Here is a 24,822-nt window from a genome sequence, read left to right as displayed (position 1 = left end):
TTGTTGGGCCGGCAATTAGTTTTCCACAATTTTGATGGGTCCATACAAGTCCTAAAATGATCCGTAATTCAGTACTAGATAATAATGACCAAGACCATGAAAAGCTTTTCCCCAAAACCCGGATAGCATGGCCGCAACATCTTATTACATCCAAAAATCCTGAACCGACAAAACCTAATCGCTCCAGGCTAGAATCAAGGATCGTCGCTCGCTCACTTGGCCCGGTCGAAAGAGAGGAGCCGGCGCGTGTTGGTCCAGATCTGCTCGTACACGACCGCGCTGTACGTGGCGTTCTGACCGGCCAGATTCACCGCGACGATGCCCAGCCGGTAGTTCACGCCGGCCACGACCTGCTCCTCGCCGCGCGCCACCTTGCCGAACCTGAGCCCGTCGTTGGCGCGCTTGACGTGCTCCGCCACCGCCCACGCGCCGATCTCCTGGACGTGGGCGTCCTCGACGTCGGGGATGACCCCCCATCCCCCAAGGTTCGCCGTGACGGGGGCGGCGACGGCGAAGGCGGCGGCGGCAGTGGCAACGAGGAGGAGGCTGCAGGTCCTCATGGCTTTGTGATGTTTGAGGCAGGCTTGGACAGAGCAGCTTTTCTGTGGGCTACCACTCGCTGCCTGTGACGACGGTACGGGCATCGTTAAATAGTGCTAAGGCAACATCACAAGCGGATCGGGGAGGGGAATGGAAATGGATACAGTCTCGCTGTCTCAGTGTTTGAGATGAGGTTTAGTAAGAATCAATTAATTGGTGCCTAGACATCTAATATCTCAGAGTTGGCAAATTTAAAACTAATCAATCGTATCCTACAATACATATATTATTAACCTTACTTTAGATAGCAACCGATTAATTTAGTGCTAGATAGGCTCCAATCCTCCTAATTTCAGAAACGAAGTAGGAGTATCTGCCTTTTCTTTTTTAAAAAAAAAATTGTACTTATAGATAGTACTCGTACTTATAGATATTGTACACTACAATTTCAGACTTTCAGCAGCCTTTTCTGCATCACAAGAACATGGGGAACCAAAACGTTCACTTGTACTTCATGTTCAGCACCTTTCCCAGCGTCAAGCAGCGCGGCATCGGCAAGTGCTCCCCTCCCGGCCGGGCGCTTCTCAGCGCCCTGGTGGTCGGCGTCGTCCCGGGCGTATGTGACGGCGTCGACCGCGTGGGCGCGGGCGTCGGAGGAGCCCCGTAGCGCGCCTGGCGCCCGCCGTCCTCCGAGTCCGACGTCGCGCGCCGCCGCGAGGGCGTCTGCTGCTTCCTCCGGAGCTCCTCCCTCAGCTCCCGCTCCAGCGCCGCCTTCGCCTCCTCGGCCAGCTCCGCCCGCCGAACCGCCTCCTCCAGGCTGAACCGCAGGTCGCTGATCTCCGTGCGCGCCGCGTCCAGCTGCTTGTCCCTGGCCACGACGTCGGCGTCGCCGCTCCTCGACACGAGCACGAACCCATCCAGCCTGTTCCCTCCCTGTCCCGGCTCGGGCTCCAGCTCCTTCGTGTAGAACTCGTCCTCGCCTTTGGAGGCGATCTCCGCGTCCACGACGCTAGTGTCTGGGTTGCCTTCGCGCGGCGTGGGGGTCTGAGCTGCGGCGTCTGCTCCCGCTGGTGGTTCGTGGATTCCTGCGATCGCGACGTTTACAGGCTCGGCGATGCTGATGTCCTTGGCGTCAGAGTACACGCTCTGGAAATCGTCCCTTGAACTCTCGAGGACAAAGTTGGTGTCTGCTGCCTTGGCCTCCTCGTGATCATGCAGGAGGTTTTCATTACCTTGGCACGCCGTGGTTTTTGGAAGTGCGCCGTCTGATTCAGCTGGTTCTTGATCGTTTTCAGCTTCGATATTTTTGCCATCTGATTGAATGGCCTGGTGCTCTTCTCCAGAGATTTTGGCAACAAGGCAACTTGTCTCTTGAGCATCGGGGTTCCCTCCAGCCACTGTCGTGCCCTGAACCATAGCACCTGCTCCTTGTCTATCCTCCATTACATCTTCGGATATCTCGATTTCCGTCTTGTTGCCATCAGACGTCGTGACATGACCGTCCTTTCTGAAGATTTCAGAAACGAAGCATTCCTCTGGTGAGTGTTGAAACGTGAACTCCGCTTGCGCTTCACTATCTTTCACAGTTGGTTCACATGCCTGATCCTGATCACGATCATCCAAGTTGTCGCAACCAGCACCTGTGACAACCGTTGCATCAGAACCTTCTGCAGGCGACAAGCAAATTACCTTGACCTGCTCGAGTTCTGACCGCAGATACTCGACTTCCACCGTCTTCGCCAGCAGCTCCGCCTCCATCCTCTCCATCATCTCCATCTGCCTCCTCGCCACCTCCAAATTCTTTTCAGAGTTGAAGAACTGGAGTGTCGCCTCCTGGAAGAACACCGACCTCTCCTCCTCCGCCCTGATCGCCGCAACCGCAGACGACAGCACCGTCTCGTTGAGCAGGAGGATCCGCGCCAGCGCGTCCTTGGTGCTCTCCCGCTCCAGGATGGCCCTCGTCTCCATCGCCTCCACCTCCCGCAGCACGAAGGCGACCGACGCCCTGGCCTCGCCGAGCTGGCCCCTCGCGGCGGCCAGCTCCTCCCGCAGGGCCCTGCGCTCGCCGTCCGCCTCCGCCTGCCGGCTCATGATCGCGATGTTCTCGGCCTCCAGCTGGGCGATGCGCATGTGCGCGTCCATGCAGTCCTTCTCGTACTGGTCCGAGAGCTCCCGCACGGCCTTCTCGAGGGTCTCGATCTTCAGGGTCGCTTGCTTGTGCTGGCTCTCTCTGACCTCCAGCTGCAGCTTGCAGGTCGCGAGCTCCTTGGTCAGGATGGCGATCTCTTCCTCCTGCGTTTCACACCGACATGTGATTGGTTCGGTAGCGTCAGATCAGACGAAGGAAGTTGGGAAAATATATAGAGCGGATTCAATGGCAGATTTACGCCATGGATATCTAGGTAGGCACGCACATTTCTGTCTGGACTGAGCCTGCTCTGCTCGCCTCCCCGGTCGAAGATGCTCACGGCTGCCTGCACGGATTCTAATGGTCTAGTGTCGATCTCGGCCATCAGTTCTCCTAGGCCTGCAGTTTCCTGCACCCGGTAAACAACAAGATTTGATATCTTTGTCATCATCCATGCGTGGTCTGGAACTGGAAGAGGTCAGTCCGTTATGTTTCAATTTGGATGATTGGGTAGATGAACAAAAGGGTACAAGTATTCAACAGCTCTGCCACTACAGATCGTGTGAACTGGGAGATTGAACAAGTTGCAGCAGACCTTTGTTTTTTCCGAAGGTATCCACAGGAAAGCTCACGTACCTAGTTCAGAGCTGAGCTGAGCTGAGCTGAGCAGGTCACTCACAGCCGCAGCACGGGTGCATCGATATCACTGGAGACGAGGAGATCAGTGGGCAAGGGAGGTAGATATAGGCAAAAGAGCCGGGACGCGCGGAGCCGGCAAAGACAAGGTGCCGTGGCGAACGAGACGAGAGGGTGCGCGTGCGGCCACTGCCCGTTGCAATCCAAGGAAAACGTGGTGGCTGCTATGCCCACGAGGCGACGCGCTTTGGTCGTGGAGACGCCGATGCGGCTAGCCGTGAACTCGTCGTGTGAGTCCAAGGGCAAGCCGCCGCTGTCGCTTTGCTTCATCCATCAGCAGCGATCTGCGAGGCTCCGGTGGCGCGATTTCAGACTCTGACGCTGCCGCATATTTAGGTGCGTACGACCGGGCGCGGCTGCTTATCAGCCTGGGCTGGTCTGCTCCCGCACCCACCGTGGTGCTTGAATATGCGGCGCCAGAAAATGTCCCAGGCGGAGCGAACGCGCACGCGTACTCTGCCGGCAAATCATGCGCCTTAGCTGAGAATCCGAAAGAGCTTTGACGGGAATCTCGCTAGCAGCAGCCGGGATTTAAAAGAAGAAAGTCTGGCAGACTTTACAACCACGATAGCCGGGTAGAGTTTACAACGACAACCGGGAAAATTCACAACCAAATGGGCCACGAACCACAAATTATGTTGATTATGAAATGGCAAATCATAAGCATTGCTAACACCGCTTTACCAATTATGATGTCTACAGTAAGCATTAAGCTAAATGAAAATTCCTAGACAGATGCTAGCAAACATAATGTTCTGCCTATACAAATCTCAGATGGGCTCAAGTGGTCATCCACGGTACACTACCGCAAATAGCATCCAGATAAGGCGAGTTACACCTCGACACTGACACCAGGAAAACTAGCCGTACAAAGGGCCTTGCGATACCTTTGGCCTGGCACAGGCAAACCTGCAGATTAGACTGCAGAACACCACATGCGTGAAGGCAGGTTCACAGGCTCGCTGAATCACCATCCAGGATCACTCTACAGATCAGTAGTAGGTTGTGCCATAGTAGGGTTGAGGAGCTGCCGCAGGTTGCTGAGGGTAAGCTGCTGTCGGTGCCGGTGCTGGTGCCGCTGCGGGCACTGCTGCAGGTTGTGCGTAGCTTTGTTGCGTGTAACCCTAAAATATGTTTTCAAAATTTGAATCAGATGACATCCTTCAACACAATAGAAGTTTTTTTTAATAAACAACACAATATAAGTTAGTGTAGTTGTGAACATATGGGGGAAACCCTCATTGGACAATGAAGTATATCAGATGGAAGAGGCAAGTGTAAGCAGAGAAAGTTGAGGAACAGCTCGAGTTAAACTTGACTGCCAGTAAATAATGCCATGTTTAATCTAGATGAGCATAATCTACTGCGGGTTCATTTCCGCAAATGGTAATACTGATTGGACACACATAACGAAAAACATGACGTAACTAAACAAAACATAGGTTACAGCCAGTAGGTCTGACTACATCACTTGTTTGACAGATCAGAAGCAACTGTTTGCAATTACCATCAGTAACTTTGACTGCCAGTAAATAATGCCATGTTTGGATAAGACTGCCTAAGAACTAGCTTCCATCAGAAATAAATATATGGACTGATGAGAACCATCGGAATAACAATAATTACAACCCTAAAACACAATTGATTACAGCTTTTACTCTGCCATGACTATTTTTTGGCAAATTGAAATTCGAATGTAATTGTCCTTATTGGGGATCTGGATACATGTAGGAAATCTAGATGTTGGGAAGAGTGATTGTAGCATGGTCATTCCTTCCAACTATTTTTGAAAGATACTAAGCATATTGTTTTGACTTTTGAACATAGCATTTCCAAAATAAAAGCAGAAATCAAAATCAGTACCTGAGCAGGAGGGTATGTTGGAGGGTAAGCACCATATGCAGCTTGCGCAGCAGGCTGAGGCATTTGATGGCTGTAGTCATAAGTTCCGTATGCAGGATATGTAGCCTACAATGCAAAAGACGTTGAAGTCAAAAACAACAAAATCATAACAGCATCATTTTAGCCAAACAAATAGAAAAGGTGACTAATTTTCAATTTTTAAAAGAAAAAAAACATCTAAATCCCCTGGACCTGGGTTCTATAATTCAAACTCAGTTGTGAAAGGAATAACAGGAATGAACTTCTAGATCTAGCAAAGAGCACGCCAAATCAAATGAAACAATTTACAGTGAAGTGTCAGCTTAGGAAACGTGGATGATAGCTGCAAATTCAGGTAGGCATAATAGGAGGCATTGAGATATTTAACAATTTATATCTATTGTGTTTGGGAAGATTTAAAGAGACAATTAAACAGTATCCCTCTTCTATTCTTTTTTTTCAAAAGTCCGTCCTTATCTCGATTAGAGCACCAAAAAAAGTATATAAAGCTGAATCTCGCAAACTTATATGAATATGTGACCTGAGGTGCATAAGCAGCTCCCCATTGTTGCCCTGATGCTTCAGAAGTCGCTGGCCAAACTGGAGGATTGGAAGCATTAGGATCAGTCCCCGTGACTGGCTGAGTGCCACCAGTCTTAGCCAACTTGTCCCTGTCTGACACAATAGCATCATCTGCTTTCCGTTTCTTTGATGGCAGAATGCTTCTCTTGCATGAAAAGAGAGTTGTGTGACGAGTTAAAGCTTTCTTGATTGACTTCGCATCCCCAAAGAGATCCAAAAACTGTAGGCAATTTGTAAAAGAGTCATTAATCTGAAGTATCTAACTGGAAAAGCCCAAATACAAAATAAAAATAACTTAGTTCATTTACATAGCACTAACAATAGCAGAATACCATATGTGATAGTACAACAGAGATCACTGTGATTCAAAAATAGGACTTTGACTTTAACAAGAGTTCTGCTTACATATAACTTTCGATTAGCTACATAGACAAAAGCTGCAAAACTCTACACCTTCATTGAACCAAAATTCCAAATATTTTCACAAAATACTTCATGTTCCCAAAAATGAGAACTCAAAAAGACTCAACCACAGGAGGTGAAGTCGCCTTCGCTTTTTCTTAGAGGGGAGTACCTAACCCTTTTAGGAAGCTACTCACACGACCTGTGAGCACACAGGTTCTAGCCCAGGTCATCAGCCTCTCAACTGGAGGCTCTAGCCATCGCTTGCAAATATTATCACAAAATACTTCATCTTCCAAAAGATGAGCACTCAAATAATGCTACTGAACAGTTATATTATGGTCCCTAAATATTAGTCAGAGCATTAATAGCATATAATCCTGGTAATCTTTTTAAATCTTGTACTATAAAAATCAACACTAAATACACCATTTTAAGGAAAACATTATCATATATGGCTTTCATTAGGGAATAATCTTACTTCGTACTTCTAATTTCACTTCAGCTATGAAATTCATGTAATCTAGCCAAACAAGAAGGAACTATAATATAGAAGAGCCGCAGATTTTGATTATTACCTCCAAAAATATGGAAGATATTTCTTCTTTGTCGCCTAGACTTGACCCCTCTCCGTGAGATGACTCATGTGTAACAAACTTCTCCACAAGTGAATCTAAAAGGTCGATACGCTTTTCACATGGAAAGATCGACTCTAGATGAATGACAGCCTGCAAAATAAAGAGGTAATATTAGACAAATTGAGGACAAAGATGCAGAGGAAAATCAAAAGAATTCGGAAAAATCTTGAAAGTCATAACCTCAAGAACTGGTTTCCTTATGTTCAATTGCTCATGCAATGTAGTTAAGGTCTCCCTTGCCTTTTCCAAGTCTCGGATGGCCTACACATTTCAAGGAACACATCAAATTCCACCAACTGAAATAGTGGATAACAGGTAGAAATAGAATAATGCCGGAAGTTCCATCCAATCAACTAATCAATAAACAGTAACTGAAAAAACAAAGAGAAAAACATCTCCTAGCTCAAACTGACAAAACTTGAGTGCTTAAAAATGCAAATTGCAAGATGTATGCTAGATAAAATATTTCTTACTATATGAGTTCTGATCAGGTGTAGTTTCTCACACTACTTTTTTAATGGCTAACCACACATGTTCAGTCAAAACAGTCAGATATACAGCATAGACAGGCTTGTAAACCATGATTTTTTCACATTTTGATAATATAAAATTTGTTATAAAAACCTACCAAAAATAAGAAGCGTGAGTACTGAATAAGCAATGTTGGCAAGAGCTGGCTTTGCTCCTTTTCCCTTTCAGCAGCAATGGCCTTCTCATAAACTGAACAAGCTGATTCTTTATCACCCTGCAAACAGAGACAGATTAAACAAACTCTACAAAGCTTTTAAAAAGGAAAAAAGGAAAGGTTATTTGTTCAAAGATGTACCAGTCGGTGCTCCATATTAGAATGCTTCACAATGGCCTCTAGAAAGCCAGGACATAGTACTGAGTAAAGATGTTGATATTCTGCACGTGCTCCAGAAACATCTCCATTAAGCTCCTTAAAGCATGCACTAAACAGATGGATCTCTGGCTGCTTCTGTTAAAAATCAAAGAGAAACAGGGTGTAGCTATCAGCAAATCTAAAACCACCTAGCATACATAACATTGCACTGCACAAAATCAAACATTGTTATCTATGTTTTTCTTCTCAATTAGATCCGTGTTGTTTCTGCAACCTACTCAAGCCTCATATTTGGAGGTGATGCAGTTACTTTTATAACAGACTGATTGTTCTCTCTTTGCCTTTAATACAAAGATTGCGTGTTCGAGAAAGAAAAATCAGCTCGCAGAAACCAAAATTGACCATGACAGTATATTTTTATGCTGGTCATAGCATCTGCATTCAAATAAGATTTCAGAAAGCCAATCTTCCAAAATCAGAATACCATCAGCAATTTCATCTGTAAAGAGTAAGTAAACATTTGAAGATCCTACAACAACAACAACAACAACAACTTAGCCTTTTGTCCCAAGCAAGTTGGGGTAGGCTAGAGATGAAACCCACAGAAAACAAGAATAAGAAACACAAAAAGGGCACAAGCCAAAGGAAGAGTTAGGGGTTAAACAAAAAGTAACAAAGGTCACGGTTCAGGTACGTTAATTGCTAATCTCCAAGTGCTCCTAATTCAGCTAATTAATTCAGCTGTTTAATTGACTTCCCATTTTGTTCTCTTTATTCGCATTCGTTCATGCCAATAAGGAATCTGGACTAAAAGGAACACTCATCTAAGAGGTGCAAAACCAAGACATAATGCAGCAGTGAAAGATACGATCAAGAATGTGGACATACAATTTGGTTAGGTCCACATTCAAACCTTGTTGATGATACATTCACAAACAGAACAACAGATAAAGAAGAGATAATGAAATCATAAAAAGCAGAAAAAATTATACCTTCACAAAAACATGAGTGGCACGAGCCAGGGCATTGTTTGCTAGTTCTAGGCTACCTTTATCCTCCATACATTGCACATAGCGGATCCAGAATTCGGAATAACTAGCACACGCAATAACACATCTTTCGTACAATTTGATAACCTGAAAAAGTATAAGGCGCCATCAGAGAACATAAGCATGAGGGGGGGAAGGGGGTATCTAAAGGGAATATGAATTTTTTATTGACAAAAAAAAAGAGAAGTTCACACAGATTACTCCATTAGCTGATTACGGAGGCCCCTCCATAAGAAAGGAGGGACCATCCTTGCTTGATAGATAGATGGTTAAGAAGGTGAGCATTAAGCAAATACCTGCATATATGAGATTAAAAATTCAAACAACTGGTATTTGGTACCATATATCATTAACCCAGAACGACCACTGCCAAATGAAAGTTTGGAGTACTTAGCCTCATCGAAACCAAACATTATGTCCACGCTCTATCCTCAGTTCAATATCCCATTATAAAGGAAGCTTCTCCAAATACTAGCCGTTAAAGCATATAGTGGAGCCAATAAGACTGGATTGTAAGTTATAAGTTTCCAAACATTCCATAAAATCTACTAAAAAAAAGACAAAAGGTTGCTAGAAGTGCAAAACCATACCTTATTAATGTCTTCTTCCTTCTCGACAAAATCAAGGTAGCTATGCCAATTTTCAAGCTCTGGATTGTCAAGAGGCTTGACGTGAAAATATGGTCTTCTAATAGCTAGCTCAAAACCAATAATCTTAGATTCATACTCTTTAGCCTTCTTGTACATCTCTTCTCTCATGGAGATATACTTTGCAAGGTTCTCTGCTTCAGGTTTGCTGGATTTATCAGGATCATCAGAATGTGCCTCACCATCAAGAGCTTGATTACTGTTCTCAGAAGCAACACCATACACAGAAGCTTCCTCTGCAGTCAGTATCTCTGAAAGATCCCGTGTTGAAGCCAATTCCTTGAGGCTGTGCAAAAATAACAATTAGTAGAACAATATTTTTGCATTTGTTGTATTTTCATAAATGCGATTATATATCGTGAACACAACTCAAGTGCTTAAAATATCAAGCACAATCAAAAGCACGATTAGGAAATTACGAAATGGTATGAAGGAGAGGTGTTTGTTTCAATTCACACATGGCACAGTGTTGTCAATAATATGTTGCCTTGATCCACTAATCAGCCAATGAAGCTAACATTTAGTATGATGCAGATACATAACATGCACAAAAGAAAGCTTCACTTCCAAACTTCCATATTCATAACAGAAATAATACAACTGACTTACCAATTAAAGTACCGATCAAGCTGTTGTATGGGATGCTCTAATATTCTTGTATATATCACAGCTAGATGACTCCATGCCTGCAGTGATTCTTCGTACTTAATATACTCATCCCACAAAATATTAGATCGATAATCTGTTCCAACGTAAGCCAAACCTCTTTCAAACAGTCTGTAAAAACAAGAGGCAAAGTTACTGAAAAGGTGAGAAAAGTACTAATCCAAAAATGGAACAAGAGACAAAAAGAACTACATCAAAACACAATTTAACTGGAATGTGCAAATGCTAGTAGCTACTTACATCTAGGAATGACCATTATTCTTGACATAAAAAGCTTCTAAACACCTAGTATGACCATATGCAGTACGGGTCTAAAGTTTTTCTTTTATCAAACAAGCATGATATTATGTCAGGTATAACTACTCAGCTAATGTATGAAGTATGAAATAATATTTTCTCAAAAGAAATGCCTGCATAGGGTTTTAAGTCCACAGAAGGTGAAATAAATAGTTTATATTTAGTAACTAGAGGCAGGTAAAGTACTGTGTCATTGACCATAGGCTCATTAGAATTCAAAGACAGACAAACCACTCTGATAACATACATGAAATTTGACAATATCATATTTTCAGATGGAAATTGCTGTGACATGGAAGACAAGTAGAGCTCTAACATATTCTAAAGAGCTTAATCAGGAATTCCTACATACCATAAAATTCAAATGCCCAACCATTGAAAATTAAGTCAGGAGACAGACGGTAGACACATAAACTTTATCAGACTAGGAATGTTGTGTACGATTGGTACCTTCGGATGATATCTGGGTCATCATATGTTGAAATTGCAAACTGACAGTAGTTATACCAAATGTCCACTGAATAAGTAACTGCAAGAATTGCTCGTTCATAAACCTCTATGACTTTGCTGACGCCGTCAAGTCTACCTTCATGATCTGCATATTTCTTCCAATAACCAAAGCAAAGAGGGAACTCCGCGAGAAATGCATCGTACACTTTCCGTATCTTCAAAATATTGCTCTGGGGCGAAAATATACAAAAACACACATTAGCATAAAGATTTTCATCATATCAAGAGTTCCATTTTTTATTATGATTGACTACTCAGATAGATTACATCAAGTGCGCTTTATTGAAACAACAAAGACACACAAGACTATGATACCTCAAAGTATCAGGGACATCAAACAGTTCAAAGTTCAAGCTAACTGGAGGAAACACAAGGATCACGAAATCTACAATCAGGATAGAGGGATGAAGTAATTACTCAAAATTGCAAACTCATTGTACAAAAAACAAGGAAGCAACTGTGTTCTATTGAGAAATAGCATATAATCATAAGCTGTTGTAAAAATTACAAATTAGCTCATCTACACATACCACAAGCTCACAGCCAAAGTCTCAAGAACAGTTTATGGCCAAGCAGCAAACCAGACGTTACCTCAGCATTTTTCTCTGTTTCATCAATAAGTGCAGTCCAAGCATAGAAATCTAAGGAATTCGCAGTAACAACACTCCACAACCTAGCCTCTTCCGCTGACAGCACAGCTGCAAAAGGAAAGCAACACGTTACGAGCAAACTGCAGGTAGGATACAAAATCAGGGGAGCGTGCGACCCCAGGATACAAATTTAGGGGGAGATTGCAAGCCCAACATTACCTTCTTCATAAGATGGCTCTGGAACCGGTTCGCCCATCTCGTTGGTGGCCGCGCCGCCGTTCTCTGTAGCTCCTTGGTAATTAGCCATTTCGCCAGCCGTCCCATTCAACGCCCCGTGCTCGGCCGGGTAGGCAGAGGCATCAGGTGCCTCGGCGCTCCCGACGGTGACAGCGTACGCGTTCGCATCAGGATTGGCAGTCATGAAATCGGAAGCCATGGGACCAGGCTCCGCGCTACCGGAATCAACACCGGCAGCAACGCTCTGATCTTGCTCCATTGCGCGCGAATCGCGGGATTCGTAACTCGAGCGACCAGCACGAAGCCCTAAGCGGAGAGAGGGAGAGAGCGTGGAAGGTTAAATTCACGCCCGAGGAGTGGAAGAAGCGTGTAAAAGTGCAGGGGAGGGTGAGGGGCACGCACCGGAGAGCCGCCGATGAGCGGAGTCGGTAGCCGGGGAGGGCCACCGCGAAGAGGCGGAGGGGGTTCGGCGCTGCCGTCCGAAGTGGCGATGCGGAGAGCTGAGAGCGGATGAACGGAGGGGTTAGGGTTGGATCGGGGGACGCGTCGCGGTTGGAGGAAGAAGAGGCGCGGATAGGTGGGCCGCAGGGGTAGACGCTTGAGCTCGCGCGCGGGCTTGCGCGCCCAATAGCATGTTAGCCCACGGCCCGTGGCCGTGTGGCCAAATTACGCGTCATGTTAGCCCACGGCGGGCCTGGCGGCTGCGTAAAGGCTGCAGGCAGGAGGAAGGATGCGAATCCATCTTATTGGGTTGTTTTGTGCTTCTTACTAAAGCCCACGTCCGACACGCGTCGGCCCAAACCAGCATCGGGCCGAGCTACTTCATCGGTGGAGGCCGCGTGCATCACGCCGGAAGACTGCCTGGGTCGAAACCGATGTGCATGTGCCGCTAAAAGCCAGGTTGGAGCCAAGACGCTCTCATCCAGTCATCCTATCTCGTTTGCTCCTAGCCAGGGAGGGAAACCGGAAAGAGAGAAAAATAAGTATCCAAGATATCTGAATTTCTATATGTATCCGATCCGCAGAGGATGGAAACTGAAAGATGGATATTCAAAATATCCGAATTCATTTCCCCATGTATCCGATCCTATTTTCTTACTCCTAGCCAAAGGACGCACATTTCATCTGTAGCTTGGCTGGCGCTAGGTGTACCTAGCCTGGCTCGTATGCGGGAGTCAGACTCCGGCTGCCCAAGCTCTGTGAATGCAATAACAATTTAATTGGTTGCATGCATTCATTGCTACGAAAATATTATAAATAAGTATCATTATAGTGTTTATTTTGTATGGTTATATTTTGATAATTCTTAGTTTACCTCAGTAAACTTTAATCATCTTTTAAAAATATTAATATTAGTAATCTATACTAATCGCCTACTTAATACCATCATTAACTGATGGGTACTCGCATCCAGCGAGCCAGGCCCGTGGGAAACGGACCTCATCCTCGTTTCCGGGCAGCCAGGCTCGTTGGTGCATTTGCATGTGCATGTGCATGTGCACAATGCATCCGGAGAGCCTGGATGAGGCTGATTCACCCAAACAATCAGCCCCTATCCGACCCTGCTTTGCCGGAGCTCCGTCGATCAGACGCATGCACGATGCGCTCCAAGCATCAGACGGATCAAGGTCGGCGCCGCGCAGCCCGTACTTTTTTGCATTTTAGCTTTTTTTTAGAAAAATTTACGTATTTCCGAATTTAAACCCTAGCCTCGACGCCACAGATTATGACGTCGAGCCCTTTTCTATGCACCGCGTCCTCTTCCTCTCTTTCACTGCGCCCTTTTTCTCTCTTGCTCTCCCTTGCCGCCCGCCCGTCCGCCGGCGCCCGTCCTCCGGGCCGCCCTTCCGCGGCCTCCTCTGCAACCCCCCCGTTCCGGCCTCCTCCGCAGCCCGCCCGTCCGCCGGCGTCCGTCCTCCGGCCGCCGTTCCGCGGCCTCCTCCGCGGCCCGCCCGTTCCAGCCTCCTTCGCCTAACCAGCGTGGCCTCCTCCGCCCGGCCTCCTTCGCCTAACCAGCGTGGCCTCCTCCGCCCGGCCTCCCGTAAGTTTATTTTTTAATTAGTTTTTTAATTTAGTTGGGTATTGTAGTAGTTAGCAATTTTGGTAATTTTAAATAATTTATTTAATTAGTTTTAGTAGTTTAGTTAGATAATGTAGTTAGTAATTTTTTTAGACAGTTAGAAACCATATTTAGAAAATGTAGTTAGACAGTAGATGTAGGTATTTAGTTAGGTAACTTACTTAGATAAATTTAGGTATTTAGTTTGGTAATTTGGTTAGGTATTTTAATTAAGTAGTTCAGTTAGGTATTTTTAAGTAATTCTAGGTATTTAGTTAGGTAATTTATATAGTTAGAAAATATTATTAGTTAATTTTGTATATTATACCCATCATAACCTTTGTGTTGTGCATACGAACTAGATGGACAATTTAGTGACCTTGTATCATGAAGGCATTGTCGAGAAAGATGCGTTTGGGAATGTCACTTTTAATGGAATGCATGGGGTCTCCCTGATATTTAATGATCGACCGTTGTTTAGTGAGGTGTTTGGTAGAGCTCGTGATGAGCTTCAATTCATTTCAAGTGAGGATGCCATCTCAGTTCAAGGGGTCGTCCAATTTGGTAAATCGGACCAGATTTTCAAACGACTGGTCGCTATTACATGTGAGGTTAAATGGTAGAAGACTATCACGAAGAATGGGTATCAATATTTGGATTTGGTTGTGCAGAAGTTCTCAAATGCTCCTAGCCCTTATATGCATTCAGCCCTTAATGTGCCACCTGCTAACCCTCGTTACCCAACTTTAAGGTGACCAGGAAGATGCGGTTACGATCCCTGATGCTCAATCCGGCCTGAATGAGTTTGGCATATTTGTCCTGATGATTGTGTACATTGTCAGATTGATGATGTCGGTATACCTCTTTAGGAGATTCCTTTGATCCAGAACCATCCAAGTAAGTGTCATAGTAACACCACCTTTTTATTTTGTTATTCGCCTTAATTCCATTCATTTGTCCCAATGTCATCTTTAATTGTTGTTTAAATGCAGGAGATATTCCAGATAATATTGGTGTTTCGCCTATGTCTCTACCTTCCAATACAGGATGAGCTTCTAATAGTGTGGATGTTCATATAGATGATGACGAGGAGCCTTATAGGAATGCAAGAGCCGTTGATTCAGATGATAACTGTCCAGTTGCAGTATTGAGTGAAAAAGATATGGAGTGCATAAGATTTTTTTTTATCCTGATCGTGATCCATTAGTTCATGAATTCAGCGTTCTCAGTCGTTCTCATAGTGCTTATGCAGAAAAAAGAGATGGCGAGCTGCTAGAGACTCCTGAGGTTGGGGATATTATGGAAATTAAGAAGGACCTTCTATTTAAATACTTGCCTACATTGAGAAGGTGGTTATAAAAGTATTCTGTAAAACGTAAAAGACCATTCAAGATTAGGCACTCCTATGTGGAGCGGCGCTACACAGTGGTGTGCGAGAAGGCTGATTGCAATTGAAGGGTTTGTGCTCGGAAACAGAAGGCCACAGGAAAGTTTTAAATTAAAAAAATTGTAGGTCCACACATTTTGTGTTGATATAGATCTACAGCAGAGGCATCGAGAGTTGATCTCTACCCTCGTTACCAGAAAGTTGTACTCAACATTGAAGTGTCAGCCCAATTTGAAGGTGAAGACAATTATCGATATGGCTGAGAAAATATTTGATTACAAGATCAAGTATGGGAAAGCATGGCGGGTAAAGCAACAGGCCTCAAAGATGATATATGAAGATTGGGAGGAGGGTACGAGAAGCTACATGCACTGTTCAATTTAATGAAAGTAGCTAAACCAGACATGTACTATAAGTACATTTCAAAACCGAATAAATGGAAGGACGGTAGGCATATTTTCTTCCGTATTTTCTGATGCTTTCCACCGTGTGTTGAGGCTTTCAGACATTATCCTCCGATATTATCTATTGATGGTACTTTTCTAATTGGCAAGTACGAGGGCACGGTATTGATAGCCATTGTAGTTGATGCTGATAATGTACTGTTCCTTTGACCTTTGGTTTGGTGGAGAGGGAGAACAAAGCTAGTTAGGGATGGTTCTTGCGGCTAGTTTGGATACATGTTGTAGGCCCTGGTAGGGAGGTTGGTATCGTATCTATAGACACCAGGGCTCAGTATGGTATAGGAGCAGATTCCAGGATATGCACCATTGCACCACCATTGGTGCACTCGGCACATGGCCCAAAATTTACTGGATATAGATGGGAACACGAATAATTTTGCTCTATTTGAGGATGTTGCTCGTCAGCTTGAGGAGCAGTTCTTTCAAGAGAAATTGGAGAGTTAAAAACGGCAACAAACGATGCAGATAAGCGTTGGCTAAGACAAGTTCCGAGGGAGTCTGACAAATGGTCAAGAGTGTACGAGATGGTGGCTGCGAGCTTGGGTAACTGTTACTACATTTGGTTTGCTATATATTTTTCGATTTTTTTTATAACTTATGAGATATCTGTTGCAGTCTTCAGATGCTTAAAAAACTGCACGTTCGTTAGGTGGGTCGATCCTCCTCCACTTCATCCGTATTAGGAGTACATCTATTACCTACAGAATCATGTCATCGATCTAGAAAGAGAAGTAAGCAGCGGTAACAAGGATAATGAAGAGGATGACAATAACAATAGTGCCAGTTCACAGAAGGTATTATGCACTGATCGATATTGCAACTGCCCTTGTCACATGAACAAGCGGCCTCCATCGCCACCGCCACCGCCGCCTGCAATGGGAGTATATTATGGAGAAGGGGCAACACAATTTGCTACGTGGGGACAATACTAGGAGTAATTTATCTTATTCACATGCTATATCCATATGTTCGTTGTTTCGTTTAATTACCTAAGGCATGTTAGGTTTAGTCTAGGACCTTTTTACCGTTGTTTCGTACCGGTACTCACATGCCACTATATATGTTGTGCGTGTTCAATTATATAATGCACTAATTTGTTAGTCTTAATTCCATTATATTACCAATTGAGGTCATGAAGATAATGACAATAATAAAAAAAAATCAATGAGAACTTGAATAAACCATGCAACTAGCAAATCTTGCATACTCTGAGTGCAATGCGGCCACTTTTTCTTTCTCAATGCATTTGGATTCTCCTCCATTGCTATCTTCGCACGGCGAACACGCTCCAGCTTGCGTTCCCTCTCCTCCTCGTGCTAAGCAGCATGCCTCCTTTGCAGTTCTAATTTCCGCTCTTTTTCTGCTGCCTCCTTTTGCCGTTTCTACTCCAACAACTCCTTCCACTCCGTATCCCACTTCTTCATTTTATGCAGATACTTCTTATCCTCCTCTTTGATCTCAATGTTGATCCACTGCTCAAAGTCACAAAGCGGAGGAGGGGTCTGCAAAACATTCAATTGATACACACCTGCTATTACTCATGAGTCATGCATAATTCTATATGATAGTGAGAATATTATAAAAAATAAATATTCTTACCAACAACCAAATCGAATCTGACGAGGAGTAGGGTCGAATGCATAATTTTCACACATCCAATATATCTAGTTATATGATTCCTCTTCATCTAACTTGGTTACCTTGCAAGAATCACCACTAGGCAGCGGCGAACGGATGAAAGCTGTTCCAGTCATCACCTTTGGTTTACTAAATTTACCACATCTAGACATCTAAGGTTGCATATTACACATATTAATAGCTAAACCCTAAACCTTAAGCAATACATTGAATAATACACATAATATAGATCAAATCAATACGTAAAAATTAAGGAGGGGAGAGAGATGATAACTTGTTTTTTAAGATCTATGGATCAAATCAAAGTTTTTAAGGTCAAATACGTCGATTGATGAGGTTGGACGGGTGGGGAGAGATAGAAAAACCGAGACAGGGTAAGAAATATGGGATGAAGGCTCGAACAAGGAAAGGTGGACGTGCTGTATGGCAGCCAGCTCGGCGTCACGATTTGCGGCGCCGAGGTCGGCGCCACGATCCATGGCGCCGAGCTTGGTGCCATGATCTCTGGCGTCGGGATTAGCGCCACATCAGCGCCAGGTGGGTGGGCACGTGGCATCTCGACGGCATGGCTCGGGACGCCGAGCTCCAGAATCTAAATTCGAAAATACGCTCTGCAGGAGATCAAATATGATTTTTTTTTAAAAAGCTAAAATGTAAAAAGTACGGCCGCGCAGCCGCCCGCGCCCCGGGCCAGCGGCCAGCGCTCCTCTGCGTTCTGGGCTCTGGCTCGCCCGGCGTTGGACGAAACGAAACGGGCGCTTGGAACTGAGGAAGAGCGCTCGGCTCAGCGCGGGCGCGTGGCGCGTTGCCCTCCCAACGTACTCCTGCTGGGCTGGCCCCGTGACCCGGCGTCCCGGCGGCGGTTACAGTCGCGCGGGCTGGCACCAACGGGCAACCGGGCAACGGCCCCCGCTCCTGCGGAGTCCTGCCGCTGCGCGGTGAAAATAGCCAACGCTATCCATTCCAGCGCGCGGATATCTAGCGAGTTTTTTGTTGGGCGAATTCGGATTTGAATTAACTAACGTTCTCAATTTGAATAGTTTCCGGTAGACGGTCGGCAACTAACGTGAGCCCAATTTTTGGGCAATAATACCGTCGTTCATTTGATTCTTTTCTACTTATAAAAAAATGGCATCAGCATCATTATCCGTATCCCGGTACCTTTTCTTCAGAAAATCAGAAAACAGCCAAAAAGAAAAGGAGGAAAAAGAAATAAAGAGGACGAAGTCACGGCAGCAAACAAGGAAGCAAGCCTCACCATCGCAAAGGATCCGGCGCCGCAGGCCCGCGGCCCTCTCGATTCGCGAGCCGTTGCTTATTTATCGGGGTCCGCCCGGGCCGAGCGCCGCAGCTTTGAACCTGGTTCTCGTGTCGTCCATCCTGCGGCACCCCACCCAGGCGGCGCAGAGCCAGAGTGCCAGAGCCAGCCAGCCGGCCGCCTTCGCCCCAGCGCTCGTCTACACGTTCACACTAGCGCTGCGCTGCGCGCCTGCGCCAGCGACGACAGGGCAGTTCAGTTGAGCCGAGCGGCCGCGCCGATGGAGGGGATGGAGAAGGCTCTCACCAAGCTCGGCAGCTTCACCATCTCCCGCAAGGCCAAGAAGGAGCTCTCCGCCATCGGCGACGACATCTCCGTGAGCGCTCGCCGCCATTTCTCTTTTCCTTCCCCTTTCTGCGCAATCAGTTGCTCGCGGCCATTGCGTCGGATCCGTTGCCTTTGATCTGGACCCTGCCCTGGGGAGGTCGAGGTGATAAATTGTTGTATGGGTGTGGCAATGCGAGGTCTATTTTTCCTGTTTTTGGCAGGGCTGACTACTCAATTCAGAGTTCTTGGGGGCATCTATTGGCTCATCCTTCTCGTGTCCTTTTCTTTTCTTTTCTTGGCTTATTTGAGGCTGGATCAGATTCGTTCTCTTGCACCTTTACTCGTAGCTATAATACTTTGTTGCTTGAATCTATTTTGTGCAACAATTTCCTACTGGAGCGATAAAGGAAAAAATACCCTCTGATCGAACTGGCCCCATTTTTCGGGGCGAGCAATCTCTTCTGTAGATAAAAGTCGTTCAATTCAGCAGCATTACCAAACCAATCTGACAGCCTTCGATCTGATCCGCAGCGTTTCTCCAGCACCGTGGAGGAGAAGGCAAAATGGGTGTTCGAGAAGCTCAAAGGTACAGTTGTTCTGTTCCATTCCACGGTTGGTTTTGTGACTGAAAATAACAGTGAATCTGAAGAGATGTTATTTGTTATATGATGAATTGGAACCTTCTGGGTGCATGTTAAGTTGTTTTGGCAACATCAATAGTACAAGTGTCCATGGCTGTTAGCTTTTCTTGCATTGCATCATGCGTAAAACCAAAGCAACTAAAAAAAGGGAGCTTTCTTAAATATGATTGTGTATGTGCTAGCTGCCCGATTCCTAGCCTTTTCTCTGATTTGGATCTAGCTTTTCTTGGATTTCCTGTACCCTTTTGATCTGCAAAGTATAGTGCACATGGGGGCCAAACTGAAATGACTTTTGCGACATTCTGCTGCCCTGCAATGGCTGGCATCTGGCCCAGTGTTTGTTGATGCCACTATTCTGAAGTCCATGGAGCTATGGATAGGGGGCTTGCTCACCTAACATCTTTGTTTTACTTGCAATCTTTGCATTGGTCCTCCTGAAATCTTTGGCGGTATTAGCAAGGCTGCGCAGTATATGTCATGGTCGTATGAAACACCAACCACAGCCGGTTGATTTGCCAGCTGTAGTGTCCATTGTTTGTCATAGTACTTGCTTCCAAGCAGCGTCTAATTTATTGTGGCTGTATTCGCATAATCGCATGAACAAAATCAATTTATAATGGACCTTGACAACTTAACTTCTCGATTCTCATATCAGAGCATTGGAGTACAAGATAAGTCTGTTCTGAATAGACTGGTTCCAATCTGGATACTTCTCTCCCCCGTTCCTCTTTTTTCCTTTCTTTTGCAGGTCTCATGTAACGTGTTTGTACACACAATTATAGCATTCATGTTTAATTTCTTTCTCCTGATATGTTAAGGCTATTCACTGTTCTATGATTATTGTCGTAATTATTTCTGTTTGTCGGATTGCAATTTATGTGATGAGCAACAACATCAATAAAGCCTTTTTGTCCCAAGCAAGTGGAGACTCAGACTATATGATGAACAATTAAAATGTCATGGAAATCTTAGTCCCTGTAAAGTCATATATTTCATTTGTATTTCTTTTAAAGTTCCATGTCAAAGTTGAGTTCCTACAAGGCTCAACATTTTCTGCTTCTGAATTCTATTTGCCTATCACTTTGTTAACCTCATCGGCTCATCTCATAGCACTGTCAGTTAGACTCTCATCGGCATACAAAGTAGCAGGTGCAAACTGTGACTTCGATATTTCAAAAATATTTACTGACCTCAGATTCTCCTATCCAGGACACAAGAAGTCACTCCCTGATCTCCTGCGTGAGCACAACCTCCCTCCAGGCCTCTTCCCTCGGAACATCATCTGCTATGAGTACGACGAATCAAACTCGAAGCTAGTGGTGCACCTGTCCAAGCCCTGCGAGGCGAGCTTCAAGGATTCCTCCATTATACGGTATGCTCCCCGCGTCAAGGCGACTCTGTCCCGAGGCAAGCTTTCTGGGATTGAAGGCATGAAGACCAAAGTAGTGGTGTGGGTGAAGGTGGCCAGCGTGAGCGTCGAGAGCTACAAGTCCGACAAGGTGTGCTTCATTGCCGGCGTGAAGAAGCTGAGGCAGAAGGATGCCTACGAGGTCCCCCGCGAAGCCGTCTCCGTCGAGGAGTTCTGAGATCGATTGGTTGGACTTATCCGTCGTATTATTCATTCGTACCATTTTTTGGGTCCCTGATGTGCGATTCTTAAGGACAGATTGGTGATTGATGTCCTGTGGTTCGGTAGATTTGTATATTGGAAACATGGGGGATTTGTTAATGGCTGGCAAAAGACAACCCGTGCATGTTATCTGATGAGTCGTCCACGTGAGTGATGTCTCAGTAATGTGAACATTCAGCATGTGTTGGTTCTGCATTGCTTGCTTCTAGGGTGCATCTGTTCCTGTTTTGTTTTGTATGGTACTGCGTGTGGTTGGTTGGTGGCTGAATTGCACAATTTATTTCTGCAAGCATTCAGTCATGCGTTTGTTTCCCCTGATCCTAAGCATTGGCACTGTTTTATACTTGATTGACAACATATGGCAGATGAACTCCGCAGAGACTGGTCCCTTGTATGATAGTTTTTGTACAGCAATATGTAACCAAGAGCTGTGCATTTTCATAATCAACAGTGGTGGTAAAATTTGACTGCAAAATGCACTGGCATGATCGCATAGTCCATGAACCATGACAACATTCCAGACGTATTATTAATTAAGTGAAACGCAAGAATGACAATCAAATCAGGTAGCATCATCAGGATTCAGGAACAATAAAAAACAATGAACCAACTTCTCTTTAAATACGGAACACAAGCAAATTACCTGAATGAACTAGTACGTTTCCTGGAATGTAATCCAGGTATCGTTAGCCATTATCCAGATACTCATGTTTTTAGACCCATATATACATGGTTGGTTATATTTCTATAAACCCTAGAGACCCTTGCCTATATATGTATATGTGCCTTGCACCTGATCAATTGATCTATTATTTCCCGAGCCATACTGCTTTCAGTGAAAAGAAACATCGGATCATGAGTGAAACTACTCGAGGGTAGCCCTCAACAACCTTGATATCCTGACAAGGTTATTTGCCCAAGGCCTGGACATACTGGGAAGCACCATGGTCCATGAAGGAGGCCAGATGTTGAATCATCACACCCTGAAATTGTTTACATGGTGGCATACTGGTATCCAAAACATAGCAGCTGCTAACACCGTCTGAGCTTAGGACAGCAGATGTGCGGTTAGTATGGCTACTCTTATTGCCTCTATTTTTGAAATTTGTTAGGTCAAACCAGTCAAGAAAGATTGACCCTGCAGAAGTACCGTTGGGCTACTTTGAATGAGTAATAGGAGATCAGAAACCATGGGGCTGAAAGGACATATAACGTTCATAGTTGTTCAACTAATGAGGGACTTGGACACGTGGCTAAAAAAAGATGCCCTTTGTTGGAAATATTCCACCATAGTGGAAGAAGGGAGATGCTGTTTGTGCTTGTAAAGGTCTTAAAGCCGATGGTATAACATTAGCTGCGAATCTAATTCAGTAATCCTCTTCGCCTTTTTGTCTAATTGATTGACTTGTACTTCTAACTTAGGTACTACATTACTAATGCCATATGCTCAACCATTTAACAGTACACGAATAGCCAAAACATCAACATTTGACATAAATTAGCAGCCTAGCAGGCACAAATCACAAGGGCCTAAGTGAGGAAAGGAATGGCAACTACTTCTACGAGATAAGTGCCAACACAGCAATGTAGAAGTTAAATGCACATAAGAACTGCTGTTCAATCTATCCATTGCAGAAGCTAGTTCATAAGGCGATAAGCCTAGAACCAGCACTGAAGCAGATAGCTGAGACATATATGGCTGGTTGGCTTATTTGTCTTACTCTCTCAGGTTCAGCAAAAATGAAGTCCAATTCAGGAACAGATGCACGGAATACTTTACTATTTAGCATGATAAGATCAAGTGCCAATTTATCTACATACCAATTTCACATAATAGCAACTGCTCAAAAGGAAACTCTTTTAACAACAGCAGCTAATGGATCAATATGTATTCAATAGTTCCATTCATTATAAGTTGCAACAATATATTAGTTTAAGTCAGAAACAATACACAACATGAGCACCAAAGCACCCAACCTTTTATTTTCCCAGTATTGTAAAAAGCCCATTAAGCATTCACATTACAAGACAACATGGGCAAATACACTCTTATTACACCCTAGGATGGAAACTGTTGAAAATTTCACAACTTGTAAACATTGAACAGGACAAGGGACTAACCAAACACAAGCAAGTCCTTCCTGAACCATGACATGGCACAATATTAATCACCGCTTCTTCAAGAACCCTTCTGCAAGCTTTAAGTAGTCACCCATACCAGCCCCACTCTCCCCTTCCCCATCCTTTTTGTTCATGAAACCCTGTGCCAGCTTCAGGTAATCCCCAATTCCACCGCCCTCTGACTCGTCATCACCATGTTTCTTCTTCTTGTCATCTTCATCCTTGCCATACTTCCCTCCACTATGACCACTCGTCTTCTTGTACCCCTCCTCTTCTTCATATCTTCCTCCTGAATGCCCACTAGGCTTCTTCTTGTAGTCATCTTCTTCGTACCTTCCTCCATGGCCTCCCCCACTGGAAGCCCCATAGCCATATCCACCACCACTAGGCTTCTTGTACCCATCATCTTCTTCATACCTCCCTCCACCATAACCGCCACTTGGCTTCTTGCTGTACTCATCTTCATACCTTCCTCCATCCCCATATCCACCACCACCAGCACTAGGCTTCTTCCTATAATCATCTTCCTCCTCATACCTTCCCCCTCCGTAGCCACCGCCACTCGGCTTCTTTTTATACTCATCTTCTTCATACCTTCCTCCACCATAGCTGCCACCACCACCACTTGGAGGCCTCTTGTATCCATCTTCTTGCTCATACCTCCCCCCACCATAGCCGCCACCAGTAGGCTTCTTACTGTAACCATCTTCATCCTCGTACCTCCCCCCTCCATATCCACCACTGCTTGGCTTCTTCCTGTGATCCTCCTCTTCCTCATACCTTCCACCTCCATAGCCACTCCCACCACCAGGCTTCTTATTGCACTCATCCTCCTCATACCTCCCACCGCCAGGCTTCTTTTTGTACCCTTCTTCCTCATCCTCATACCTCCCCCCTCCGTGGCCACCGCCGGGCTTCTTCCCGTACTTGCCTTCCTCCTCCCCCTGATGCTTGCCGCCGGCGGCGCCCCCCTCCTTGCGGCCGTACTGGTGGAGGTAGTCCTCGGCCTTCTCGAGGTACCCGCCGACGGGCTTCCCCTCGAGCTTTCCGTACTGGGAGGCGGCGTGGAGCAGGTCGGCCGCCGCCCCGGCGACCCGCCCCTTGTCCACCTTCTCCAGGCTGTGGTCCTGGAGCGCCAGCTTGGCCGCCTCCGCCACGAGCTTGGCGCTTGAGGCGAGGTCCCCGCTGCCCCCGCCGGACGGACGGTGCTGGGACGGGCCGCGGCGGCCGTTGCCCTCGTCGCCGTCGTAGGAGGCCATTTCCGAGGGGCGGATCTAGTCTTGAACGGGGCAAGCCAACGGGGGTTTTGCTTTGGGTGCGATGTCGGGTGCGCTTCAGCTCGTCGGCTGGGCAACACGGGTATCTTGCCCGTCGTGGGAGGGCATAACTGCGGCTTTGACACGGAGCTTCCGTCTCGGGAAAGCGTGGAAGACGCGTCCGAAACGGCAGACACGGCTGCGATGAATTGGGGGAGTTGGGGAACTGGGGACACGGCAACCCGGCATGACGCGTAACACGTCGAAAAGCTCACGAACGGCATGGTACACCCTCCGTAAAAAAAAATACAACTCTTATTTTTTGAAAAGTTAA

The 24,822-nt window shown here is 45.6% G+C and overlaps 5 protein-coding genes across 5 annotated transcripts; 1 reads left to right on the top strand and 4 right to left on the bottom strand.

Moving 5' to 3' along the window:
* Positions 1-41: 41 nt before the first annotated feature.
* Positions 42-697, bottom strand: LOC112874490 (cysteine proteinase inhibitor 8-like). Its single transcript, XM_025937827.1, has one exon. The coding sequence runs from the start codon at positions 642-644 to the stop codon at positions 213-215; it is 432 nt and encodes a 143-aa protein (XP_025793612.1). The 5' UTR covers positions 645-697; the 3' UTR covers positions 42-212.
* Positions 698-879: 182 nt separating this feature from the next.
* LOC112873991 lies at positions 880-3,452 on the bottom strand. Its single transcript, XM_025937115.1, has 2 exons — positions 2,955-3,452; positions 880-2,832 (listed from the first exon to the last, which is right to left on the bottom strand). The coding sequence occupies exons 1-2, from the start codon at positions 3,117-3,119 to the stop codon at positions 1,042-1,044; spliced, it is 1,956 nt and encodes a 651-aa protein (XP_025792900.1). The 5' UTR covers positions 3,120-3,452; the 3' UTR covers positions 880-1,041.
* A 527-nt stretch (positions 3,453-3,979) lies between these two features.
* LOC112874893 (pre-mRNA-processing factor 39) lies at positions 3,980-12,255 on the bottom strand. Its single transcript, XM_025938462.1, has 14 exons — positions 12,110-12,255; positions 11,690-12,013; positions 11,472-11,578; positions 10,821-11,050; positions 10,017-10,184; positions 9,351-9,693; positions 8,704-8,847; positions 7,694-7,846; positions 7,496-7,612; positions 7,048-7,128; positions 6,808-6,957; positions 5,787-6,047; positions 5,228-5,332; positions 3,980-4,488 (listed from the first exon to the last, which is right to left on the bottom strand). The coding sequence occupies exons 2-14, from the start codon at positions 11,964-11,966 to the stop codon at positions 4,357-4,359; spliced, it is 2,268 nt and encodes a 755-aa protein (XP_025794247.1). The 5' UTR covers positions 11,967-12,013; positions 12,110-12,255; the 3' UTR covers positions 3,980-4,356.
* A 6,365-nt stretch (positions 12,256-18,620) lies between these two features.
* LOC112876015 (uncharacterized protein At5g01610) lies at positions 18,621-21,306 on the top strand. The gene is made up of 3 exons (XM_025940042.1): positions 18,621-18,889; positions 19,372-19,426; positions 20,691-21,306. The coding sequence occupies exons 1-3, from the start codon at positions 18,794-18,796 to the stop codon at positions 21,065-21,067; spliced, it is 528 nt and encodes a 175-aa protein (XP_025795827.1). The 5' UTR covers positions 18,621-18,793; the 3' UTR covers positions 21,068-21,306.
* Positions 21,307-23,000: 1,694 nt separating this feature from the next.
* Positions 23,001-24,616, bottom strand: LOC112875609 (uncharacterized protein At5g39570-like). Its single transcript, XM_025939520.1, has one exon. It carries the CDS (start codon positions 24,489-24,491, stop codon positions 23,280-23,282), a length of 1,212 nt encoding a protein of 403 aa, XP_025795305.1. The 5' UTR covers positions 24,492-24,616; the 3' UTR covers positions 23,001-23,279.
* Positions 24,617-24,822: the final 206 nt, after the last annotated feature.

The sequence above is a fragment of the Panicum hallii genome, chromosome 9 (assembly GCF_002211085.1).
Source record: "Panicum hallii strain FIL2 chromosome 9, PHallii_v3.1, whole genome shotgun sequence".
NCBI classification, from domain to species: Eukaryota; Viridiplantae; Streptophyta; class Magnoliopsida; order Poales; family Poaceae; genus Panicum; species Panicum hallii.
This window is presented reverse-complemented; position numbering and strand designations above follow the sequence as displayed.